Raw genomic sequence first — 12,930 nt, 5'->3', positions numbered from 1 at the left:
GTGTTTCAGATGTATATGGTAATAATAATACATTTATGCAGCCTTATAATGATCAACATCATCTTTTCTTCGTTTATGTTTATTCATAATGCCTTTTTACTGAGCTATACTGTCAAAAACATTTTTGTATAGGAGTATCTCCCAAAACTTCTTAACAATGTTGACCTGATTTGTGAGAAAGTACGCGTTTGTGATGAAGATACTTACTCGACAAGTCATGGAACTCATACTCATGACGGTAGTGTCGAATGAATCATTAGATACATGTAAAAAGCAAAACGGTCATTTATATTTGACCTAGCTATGATCTAGAAATATTGTATTTGTTATTTGCATATAAAAATCTAATGTCATGTTTTAGCAAATGTTTCGAAAGATAACAGAATAAATCGATCGGATGGAAGCTGAACGTCGGCACGAGGTCTGTTGTTGTGGCGGAGCGCGGCGCCGCGGAGGGCGGCGTGGTGCGCGGCGGCGGGCGGCGGCGGCGGCGGGCGGCGGCGGGCGGCGGCGGGCGGCGGCGGGCGGCGGCGGGCGGCGGGGGCGCGTGCGCGCTGCGGCCGGGGCGCGGGCGGCAGACGCGCCGCGATGGTGGGCCGCGACAGCCGCTCGGAGAGCGCGGCGCGCCCCTGGGCGCCGCGGCATGAGTAGCGCGCCAGCCCGGCCCGGCCCGCGCGCCCGCCATGGCGCAGGCCGCGCCCGCGCCCCATCGCACCCACTCCTTCGCGAAGAAGACCTTCCACAAGCCCACGTACTGCCACCACTGCTCCGATCTGCTGTGGGGCCTCATCGGGCAGGGCTACGGCTGCGAAGGTACGCGCCGCGCATGCGCCCCGCGCGCGTCGATACCGGCTCCGCGCGCGTCCGCCGCCGGCACGACCAGCACGTTATGCAACCCGGGTCCGGCGTCCGGCGTCCGGCGTCCGGCCCCGGGCGTGTCCGGCCGCGCGCCGCCCTGATCGATACCGCCCTCGTCGCGTCCGCCACGCGGGACGGCCGCCGCCTCTCCCCTCGTCTCCCGCTAGATCTAGATCCTCGTTTATCGACGTGCAAGTTCGACTTGTGTGCATTTGAATTTTTAAGGACGTCTCGGTCGACCGTCGTCGGCTGTATTTCTAGTACACGGACAGTCACGACATAGCAGTTGATGGAAGTTCACCACGTTAGAGATGGGGCATTGTGACGGTGCCGTGGACGGATCGATGCTAGGAAGGCTCTAGATCGTCTGCAAATCGCCGGTGGCTAAGCGAGTGAACATTTTAGATCATATCGATCGATCTGTTTTGTAAGAGGTTTTTTCGTAGCGGTTGCGCGGGGCGAGGCGGGGCGCGGCGTGCATCCCCCGCTCGTGTACCATAGCTGTAAGCTAGATGTTGTGAACGTGTCCCCATATCCCCGAAATGTGACAATGTGACGGTAAGTGGTGCTAAGTAGGCGCGTGTCCTGACACCGCTGATAACAAGTCAATAACTCCAACCTGAGCCAGAGGACATCTTGTTTTTGCGCATTTTGTTATGAACCTGCGAGTTTTCGTCAAAATTCACTAAAGTAATCGAATAGAATTAATCGATAAAACATTGGCATACTTCGTATACTGTTCAGTCAAGTGATATACTCTGTACTCACAATATGATGTGTATCTAGGAATATCCCTTTTGCGCAACATAGATCTTAACTATCTATAAACAAGGTAAAAAGTAATGCAATAAACAACCAATTTTATAGACACATAGATAAATATACATATCTATTTACTTCATTATAGAATAAAATCAAACCCTTTTTTACTTATAATATTGAACCTACCACATAATTCCATGTACAATATTCACAAATATAACATATTCACATAATTTGAATCACATTTTGTTCAAATTATGGCATCTATAGAAAAATAACTAAAGAGTATAAAATATAAAGTCATATCACTTATTGAAATTAAATATTCGAATGAATTAATTCGTTAATAATTGTGCAAAGACAAAATCCACTGATATGTATACCATATAGAAAGATATATAATTTATTTGCATTACTTATAGCCCACGAATAACAACAGATATAACTACATATGCAAAAAAAAAAAAAGAAAAAAAAAACATAAAAGAAGTAATATAATTTTTCATTTCGTGCGTGTGCCACAGTAACACAAAATGGTCACAACTCAGTTTATTGCTTTGCCCTCAAAAGAGCAAAACACTGATATTCTGTTGTGGCCAAGAGACAGCCGAGCGATTTCTTGACAAAAAAAATGAATAAAAAAAAATGGATAAAATTAATTGTGTATGTCCATTACAATCATTATTATTTAATATCTTAATCTATAAAAAAAATAAAAAAAAAATTAGAAAAGGAGTAGTCAGAGGTCACCCTCGATCATATTCAAGCATTCAAGTGTTAAATATTTCCGCTACATACCTATTAGGTATGCCAATTTTTTTGTTTATTAATTAAAAAATATATATATAATACACAAAAATATTACTTATATATGTAGAGTATTTTTAATAGGTACCATTTTTTAGTGGGCATTAGTAGAACTAACAAAAACCTTCAAAGCTTAAAAATGTCTGAATAGCGAACATTTTTTATATATTTACTAAACTATTTATTGCACCTAATAAATAGAAATATATAGTGGCAATTAAAAAAGTAAATTAAGATAAAGTACTTGGCTGAATAGTCCCGGCATAGAATACGCCACCCTTCCTTTCCCGTGAGTGTCGTAAGAGACGATTAAGACGGTCTTATGGTTGAGGGATGAACAATAAGGTCCCTCTTAAAACATCTCTAAAAGCCTAACTGCCAATGCCAAGCCGCGTGGCAACTACTGGCAAAACTCCCATATGGGGAACTATGGGGAAGTCTTATGTTCAGCAGTGGACAGTTAACGAGTAAAATGAGGATAAATTATAGACATAAGGTACAAAACGGCGGTCTTATCGCTAGGGCAATCTCTTACAAACAACTTGGTTAAAGGAGAACAGATAGAGAATTACACATTTTACAGTGCATTTTTTTTAATTAAACACCTAACCGGAATAAATGTATTCGATTTATACACAAAGTACAATAGTGTCCTCTTAGTTTTTAAGGAATAGGAAAATTATAAGGTACAAAAACATAAGTCCAAAGTCCTCAAGAATGAGTTGAAATCACATCAAAAACTGCCACCACATTAACTACGGGCATCACAGTTTATTCTATGATGTCATGTCGATGGTTACCATTTTCTATCAGATGGGCTGTCAACTTCTTTGACATTTTTAACCGACTTCGAAAAGAAGGACGTTCTCAATTCCCGTATCCATCCATCCAAGTAAACCGATTTGAAAAATTATTTTTTTATCTAAAAAGATATACTTATAAATTGTACCCCATAGAAATTTTATAAAATCGGTTCAGTAATAAAAATAACTGGTGTTGCCACAATTGAGGTTAGTTTTTTGCAGAAGATTGTGTTCTATTATCTTCCAAACTCAAGAATAAAATAAAAATGTTTAATTTATCTGGTAACATAGATTATAACTATATCTACATCATGTAAGTCGTTATCTGTCTACTGCTGAGCATAAGTCCCCCCCCCCTATAGGGGGGTTTTACCAGTAATTGCCACGCTTGGAAGGCGGGTTGGCAACTGCAGTTTAGCTTTTAGTGATGTTTTAATAGGGGCGATGCTGTTTATTTCTCGTCCATTGAATTTCCTTAGTCGCCTCTTACGACACCCACTGTATAGAAGAAGTATTTTACGCCATTCTATCAATTAGTTATTGCAACAGCGTACTTTTAACGTAAATATTATTCCCCTCACATGATGGGTAAATAAATCTCTTTAGTGTATAATTAACGTGTAAAGTCAGAAGTCGCATTAACCAATGAACCGTGGCGTGAATTTACAGGGTACAGAGGGATAACACCTGAGTCCTCAGGAATGGCAACGCATGGAGAGTAAGAAATAAAGAAATATTCATGTATCATATCCATCATAATCATAATCATGTATGTAAATTGAAGCATTTTTGAATAGTCATTTTTTATATTGTTCTTTCGCCCATTCGGAATATAATTTCGGCTAAGAACAGGCAAGAAACTCGGCTGTTTTTTTTCAAAAGCTTAAAGTTTTTACAAATTATAAATTTTTATAAATACAAACTACTGAGTAGTAAACAAATAGTAAGAATTAAGATACTGTTACAGGTAATCGCCATCGACAGGGAATTTATTCTCACCCGCTTGAACCTAAATTGTCACGTACAGTGCGCTTTCAATTCGTACAGTGACAATTCACGTTTAATAGTTAAAATACAATCTGACTTCATCTAGAATATAGATTACCTAATGTTTGTAGCAACTGCTACGACTAAGTCGTAGCCCGTAACTAAAGACGGCTAGGAGACCTCACGTAGCGGACAAGCTGAGGTCTACGTAGCGCAGCCGTAGCGAGCCGCGTAGCAACGTAGCAAATATCTACATTCCTTACTGTACAATACAATTGTTAGAGCGTACGCTATTTAATTTTAAATTAATATTTTGTAAATGTAATATTTTTTATCTATTTTTAAACATCGTACAGTTTTTTTTTTGTATTTATATCTATTTAAGAGACCGTCCATACTAAGAATTATGTTAATTATTCTAAAACTTTTTGTTTTTCATTTTTATAATTTCACACAAGACATCGTAATTTCAGAGTGTTAATGAATACTTAGAATTTTATGCAAAGTATGAATATGTCGTGGTGTGGCCTTATTCTATGTCGAGTGGTTCCGGCGTAGAATAGGCCACTTCTTGCTTTACCATGGTTGTCGTAAGAGGCGACTTACTGCGGTTGCTAATCCGCCTGCCAAGCGTAGCAACTACTGGCAAAACCACCAAGAGGGAGGCTTATATTCAGCAATGGACGGTTAAAAACTGATATTATGATGAAGATGATAAATATGCCTCTAATATATAATCATATATGTTCAAGATTAGACATTATAGTTGTTTTAATAAAAGTTAAATTTTTCGCACTTGCAATATTAGAACCATAGATATAGACCATTTAACCGCTAGAAGGTCAAACATTCAAATTTTGTTAACGGATAGAACTACACGCACTTTTGTATTTATTTTAATTTATTATAAAACTTGAGGCACGGACAAGCATTTCATTTCAACCAAGAGCTTCTCACCTTCAAGCGCAAACATATATTATATAGCAAAATTTTAAATACAAACTTTAAAGTAAAATTATCCCCTCAAGATATTAAACTTTGCATTATTAAATAGGACATACGGTTGTTATAGAAAAAAATTACCGGGCAAATAAATATATGTATTACATATATCTCCCGATTTATCCACTTTCCTGAAATGATTTTATATAATAGTTATTTATTTATTTATTTCACTGTTTCTTTTATGTTATCAATACTATATAGTATTTATTTATTTAAATAACTTTATTGACCCGATTAAAATATGGTACAAAACGTGGAGTTAATGCACTAGCATTATATAGTATGTATTGAATGCTACTAAGCATTCTCTACCAGTCAAGCTTTAAAATAGACAGAAAATCACGAATGCTGTACTTCAGTTATATACTATACTATGTGTTTCACTATCTTAACTCTGTTCGTATAAATAATATTAATTCCTTTAGTTCCACCTAAAGAACGTGTTATAGTTTTAAAGAGAATTATAATTAATTATCCGTATATATGTATGTAGACACATACATAAAACAACATAGGCCCTAACCAAATTTCCGTGTAAAAAGTCCCTTCGTGAACAATTACTTCAAATTATTACGACAATGAAGAGCTTCAATTTATATTATTATATGATTAGCTCTAACTTTTATATTTATTATGTTAATATGTATTACTTATTTATAGTTATTTATATATGTATTGTATGTGTTTTTTGTATGTGTAAATATTGTAAGTGTATTAATCTATATATGTTTGTATGTTAATTTATCTTAAAATCTATTAATGTTGTTGCCTCTCAAAATATTTATTTAATTGACAAATTGTTTTTCATAAATCAATACACCGCCATTTACTCTCTCTATTTAGCGTAACGGTTGGCTGGTAGAGAATGCCATCAGGCATTAAGTCCGGCCCTGTAAACATATTTTAATGTTTGCATAAGTATAAATAAATAATTAAAATCAGGCATGATATCATAGTTAGTGACATGAACATATCTCTTACACTCACAGCTAGTAGCATTATTGTTTTTAGAGCTCTTGTTTTTGTTCGCTTATAAGCTTTGTCTCTGGTCTCGTGTTGGAATAATACAAATGAATGAATAACACCTGACAGTGCAAGAACATTGCACACCCACACATATGCACAATAATTCCTCCAACACATTATTCCGATTCGCTGACGTCCCAACACTATCTTGACAACATGTCGCGTGCCGACAATGGACAGCGCGGCACCACACAATGTACCATAGACAATACCCGTCCGTAGTTCCGACACGTTTGAAAGTGGAACAGCATTGTTGGCTCGAGAGAGAAGATAAGGTTGCTGTGACGTGTGTTGTGAAACGGCTAACTTCATTGTTCGCGCCTTTAGGGAGAGCGTTTTCTTTGCCGAGATAGCGTAATTTTGAACGTCGCTCGGGACGCTTTGCATTGTGATGTTCTTTTCATAGATGATGTTATTGTGTTAGGGTAGGTGCGACGTGACGAATATCCATATTGATAGTATGATCATAGGCTACATGCAATGTTTTATACCCATCTATTTCGCCTATAGTAATAATTTTCAAATAATTCTAATATTATAAATAGGAAATTTAACAAATGGTCGAATGTTTAAACGACTATTCCTCAACGACGCGTATTTCAACAAAATTTGGTAGATGATAGAGCATATTCTAAACACATATCTAAAAAGGTTTGAATGAAATTCGGTACACTGATTAACTATATCTAGACTTAGATTATATAGAAGAGCATCGAGTATTAAAAACGAGACAACATTTAGCCAGCTAAATTGACATTCGTTTGACTTATTATGATACAAATTAAACTGGAACAAAACGCGCCATTTTTTCAGTGTTGCAAGGAGTTAGATTAAAAATTTCCCAGATCGGGTTGATTTTTTAAATTTTAGGAAAGCTATTTTTTTCTGATATAATATATATACCTACATATGTGAGTATTACTTAAAAATTAATGTACATGTATTTCAACTATTTTAAAATGTATAAATAAATAATTTACCTTTATAAATAAATCAAAGTAATCAGTAAAGATAAGCATCAATACAAATCTTTATGCTTGTTAATTTTTTCTCCATAATTTTATATCGTATTTATTTTTATTTAATCTTATAATGTAATTCCTCTCCTATACTAAGTAATAGATATGCTAATCTTCACTTCACGACTCTAATCCTTGATGGTGTAAATAGAGATATTTATCGACTATTACCACTTCGGAGACCGTAACACGTAACAAATTTATTAATAATGAAATAATATACACAGTTATATAAAGTTAAATACTTATTTTAAATACACAATTGGGACTTAACGCGATGTAAAATCCTTTACACCAAGCCCTGATCATGACGTGGTGCACTCCACATCGAAACGTCGGCAAAAGAGACAGGCATGTAGGTGCTTTTTATTTGTAAAGGTTTTTTCATCAAATGGTATGGTAACCCCGCCTGCGCTAACGGGATCATGATGAATTCATTTGGAATAGTATGATAGTTTCCAGGGGGAACCGCGAGGAGGTCGACCTGGTTGGCTATAGTCAATGGGATTCTCAGATTGATTGTGTATTAAAACATGTGTAAACAACGCGAAAGTTTGCAATTAAGTTAAATACTGATCTATAGATGGAAGATTACTGAAGGCACGAAGAGTGAGCAAAAATTTTTAAAACTCGCCCCCACAGACCATCTCGAATGTGCGTTACGTTACGTACGTACAATATGTAAGAGTGTAATATAAACATACACACATACACTAATCTATTTTTAAACACCTTTTGTTTTGTGATCGATTAAGACTGTAAAAAGTCATGAACGACGGTAGATAGGTATTGCCAGTTTTATACGTGAATTTCTTCTATAAATGATAATTTATTTATATGCGGTATATGTATGGTTTTTTTTTCAGTGATAATGGAATGGTGACCCCGTCTGCGCTATCGGTATACGCTGGCGGGGCACCAGTGAGGGATGATAGATGACGATGAAAACAGTTCAGTTAACCCATCGTGACGAATTCCACTAGAATTAACCTCGATGGTTTCCAAGGCGAACCGCATGGAGGTTGACCTAACAGGGTGTATTGCTAGCGATGGGATTAATGACAATACGTTCAGAAGATATTAATATCTTCTTATCTTCCATTAGGAATTATTTATACTAATTATAATTGTGAATCTAACGTTATATATATTTGGATGTTTGTTCCTTAATTACACTAAAAGTGCTGAATGCATTGTGATGAAATTTCATAAAAAATGAAATAAATAAAAGACAACTTTATATATAGCAGAACCATAACCTGCATTATTAATTAAATAATTAATTATTTAATTAATAATGCATTAATAATTCATTAATTCTTCTCTTTCTGCGTCTAGGGAAAGTAGATAAAGTTTTGTTTGTGAAATCAGTTCAGGGTACAATAGGACTGATATACCTGAAGAAGGTAAAAGCCCTTAAAATAATATTAAAAAAAAAAACTGCATTATCTCAGGACATAACTACCTAGTATGTTTATGTCTATGTCAATAGCGCGGTCGAAATCATTCCAATTTCACCAATTAAAAAACAAATTATTGTATTTTTTTTAATAAACGAATATCGTAGTCAATAAACTAAATAAGTAAGGAATCGGATGGAGCTAATTATGTCCGGAAATTTTCTTGGTCTGTCGACTGTGACTTTATAATGACACTAATGCCTCCGATTCCGTTCGCGTATCCGATAACATATAATTGACAATCATCATCATATCAGCTTTTAACTGTCCACTGCTGAATATAAGCCTGCCCCTTGGGGGGAGGGGGTACCAGTAGTTGCCATTCTTAGCAGGCGGATTGGCAACCACAGTCAGGCTTTAGAGATATTTTAAGAGGGACGCTGCTGTCCTACTTTTTTTTATACAACTTAGAATGGCAAACAAGCTGACAGCCCACCTGATGAAAAGTGATAACAGTCGCCTATAGGCATGAGCAGTACCATGGACATAACAGAGTATACTGTTTCGCCCATTATACCCCCCATGCGTTGCCATTCCTAACGACTCAGATGTTATTTCTCTGTACCCAGTAAATTCACGCCATATCCCACCCTTCAAACCGAAACACAGCCATGCAAACACAACTGCTTCACGGTTGAAACACGAATGGGACAGAGGTACCCAAGCAATCGACTTTTGTACAAAGTCTCCCTCTGGTTCGTCCTCCCTTAGCCTGCTTTTACAACACCCACGGGAAAGGAAGTGGTGGCCTAATCTATGCTGGGACCATAGGACAATATTGACAAACTGATATAAAAATAGTCTATTTCTATATCAAATAATATCTATATACAAGTACATGCAAATTTCACGAGGATTAGAAGAATTGAATTAAAAAAGAATTATTAGTAGTTGTACTAGTATTATTTGTAGTTTATTTAAATAATTAATTATGCTGTTAAAGTACGAACAAATTTAATATTTATACCATTAACACTAGCATAGTATTTATCAATTTGTCCTATTACTAAGGCAATATAGAATTATCACACTATATTTTACACTTAAAACGTGTTCTAAAATTCGAAAAAAGTAATTAAGTTTGCATCTATTAACACAAGTAATACAAAAGAAACACTTGATTAAATTAAATATGTCGTTCGTATAAATATAATCAGCGTCTTTGTAAATTTTTATTGTATTCTTTTTCAATTCTTAATGAATGAATTATTTTTAAATTGAATCAGTAATACATAACGTATATTAAATACTTAATAAAATATTGTATTGCAGTAAAAATATTTAGAACTATTTATTGCTTCCCACCAAATTGTTTATAACTACTCCTCTCCATCCAAGGGTTGCCTGGAAGAGATAGCTCTTAGCGATAAGGTCGCCTATTGTTTTCTCATTGTAATTATTTCTTGTAATTGTTTATATTTATAATAAGTTTATTATTGAAATCTTTTGGAGGAAACAATAAAGAGTATCTATCTATCTATCTAAAAATATCTGTTATTTTGATTTAAAGTTCTGAATCGATTTTATTAAAATTTCTATGGGACCAATCCTTTAGTATATCCTTTCAAATAAACAAAAGTGTATTTAAATTAGTTTATGACGTAATATAACATAAAAATAGGAAACATAAAAAATACAACCGAATTGAGGATCTTATTCTTTTTTAAGTCAGTTGATAATTGACAAGGACTTGCTACCATTACCACCTCAACTGAACAAAGCTTGACTGCGATTAAAGGGTTTTAAGATCGAACCCCAACGCCAAGTAAATTTACATGTTTCAAATCATTAAATAATTATTGTCACTTCGTGCTTTTAAGTCGTCTAGTAAGCCAAACCTGAGACCTTCCTATCTAACGAGGGAAATCTTATTTATTTATCTAACTCTTTATTATAATATATACACCAAAAAATATAACAATTTTTATATTTTTATGATTTATGATTATTGATGATGAGGTCGAATTGACAGAGGGTATATTGCTAGCAATGGGACTGGTTTTTTTTTAATGGGTGGTAATGATATGGTAACCCCGTTTGCGCTATCGGTATACAATGGCGGGGCACCAGTGGGAGATGATAGATGAGGATAAAAGCAGGTTAGTTAGCCCATTCTGACGAATTCAACTAGAATTTACCACGATGGTTTCTCTGACAAGGTGTATTGCTAGTAATGAGGCTGTTTGACCCCAGTAAAAACGATAGCAGTAAAACGATTGAGGGTGGGGACATGCATTGGGCCTGACGGTATACCGTCATTTATTATTAAAGATTGCATAAGAGTTTTAGAGGAAGCGCTCCTACATATAATGAACTTGGCTATCACAACAAGTACCTATCCGCAGCTATGGAAAGTGTCCAGGGTTATACCTATACCCAAGGATGGTTCTAAATCCCAAATTTCAAATCATAGGCCAATTGCTGTACTTCCAGCTTTAGGAAAATTATTTGAATCCATTTTAAACAGACTTATTTCGGTGCAAGTCCAGCCTCAATTGACAGACTGTCAGCATGGATTCAGACCTGGTAGGTCGACTACTACTAATCTGATAAACTTTGTTGATTATACAGTTACTGAAATGGATCATAATAGACAAGTAGACGTGACATATTTTGACTTCAAAAAAGCATTTGATCGCGTTCACAATGATATTTTATTAAAAAAGTTCTCAGAGATAGGATTTACACCTAAACTTTTAAAATTATTTATTAGTTATTTTTCCGATCGCTCGCAATACGTCCAATTACATGGTTATCGATCTGAATCCTATGTTACCGACTCCGGAGTAAGCCAGGGTAGTACCCTGGGTCCATTGCAGTTCCTAATTATGATCAATGACTTGCCAGATGTTGTTAACACTGCTCAGTGTCTCATGTTTGCTGACGATGTGAAGCTATTCATGGCTATCGGAACCATGGAAGACTGTGTAACTCTACAGCGAGATATTGACAACGTTGTGGCATGGGCTGGACATAATAACTTGGAATTTAATATTTCAAAGTGTAAATCGGTCACATTCACGCGGTCTCGTGTTCCCCATTCTTATGTCTACAATATATCTGGTACGCCGCTTGAACGTGTGTCACAAATACGCGATTTAGGCCTTACGCTGGACACTGCTTTAACTTTTAATAATCATATAACCATCGTTTGTAGTCGTGCATATAAATCGTTAGGTTTTGTGATAAGACAGTCGGCACAACTTCAAGATAAAGGTGCAATATTATTATTATATTATTCATTTGTACGAAGCATTTTAGAATTCAATTCAATTATTTGGAACCCTCATGAAACAAAATACAAGATAATGATAGAAAGAGTTCAGAGGAAATTTGCACGTGTTCTATATAGTAAACTTTACGGCTACTATCCTTATTTGTACCCATCACTGTTCGTATCCGGTATGGTAGGTCTAGACACGCTCGAGGTAAGGCGAAAGTGCAATTTGATGATGCACTATTATCAGTTGCTCAACGGCGGAATAGACAATCCTGTAACTCTTAGCCGTTGTTCTTTGTACGCACCCCAACGCTGCATGCGATTGCGTGCTTGTAGACTACTATCGGCACCGCCGGTTCGTACCTGTACTGCTCAGTTTGCTCCCACGTATCAGGCTATTTCTCTGCTCAATTCTCTGATTGCTCAGCAGCCAGATATTGACATATTTAATTACAAAAGAAGTATATTTTTAAAATGTTGTACAAAATTTGTAAGTTTGTGAAATAAAACTTTGGCTCACTACACGTTTTGGGAAACTGTAAGTGTAGTGAGAAATTTTCAAATAAATAAATAAATAAATAAATAAATAAATTACTAACAATCCCTTTCCCCCTCAATGGGACTGGTAGTCCGCATTACTAACAATTCCTTCCCCCCTCCATAAAATGAGGTTAGGTATATAAAGTTTTTTTTATAGTACAATTTATACGCGTCAACTGTGTTCAAGTTCGTTTCCTGAAGTGCAGCCCACACTGTCACTTAGCGTTCAGAGCTTTCATTATCGTAGGTAGCTACACGCCGACCAGTTCAGCCGTACAGCGGAAAACTCTATGTAAATATCAATTAAGTACAAAATCGACTGACCCGTGGGCGTCGGCGTTGGTACGAAGAACTGAATTCATATAGTTATATCTATTGGTTTATTATACCATACCTTACCTGCCGATATCATCGACGTGACAATAGTCACGCGTCTATTTCCG

At 36.3% G+C, this 12,930-nt stretch overlaps 1 protein-coding gene across 3 annotated transcripts in view; it reads left to right on the top strand.

Moving 5' to 3' along the window:
* Positions 1-569: 569 nt before the first annotated feature.
* The window catches only part of LOC113521120 (diacylglycerol kinase theta), a 61,677-nt gene continuing 49,316 nt past the window's right edge, over positions 570-12,930 (top strand). For all 3 annotated transcript variants that reach the window (XM_052902215.1, XM_052902214.1, XM_052902213.1), the window contains exon 1: positions 570-813. In XM_052902215.1, the coding sequence (XP_052758175.1) occupies positions 684-813 (130 nt within the window). In that variant the 5' untranslated portion in view covers positions 570-683. The remainder of the gene's footprint in view (positions 814-12,930) is intronic.

This window comes from Galleria mellonella, unplaced genomic scaffold, assembly GCF_026898425.1.
Source record: "Galleria mellonella isolate WM207_F2 unplaced genomic scaffold, CSIRO_AGI_GalMel_v1 utg874, whole genome shotgun sequence".
Taxonomy (NCBI): Eukaryota; Metazoa; Arthropoda; class Insecta; order Lepidoptera; family Pyralidae; genus Galleria; species Galleria mellonella.
The sequence above is the reverse complement of the archived record's forward strand: the minus strand, read 5'-3'. Positions and strand labels throughout refer to the sequence as shown.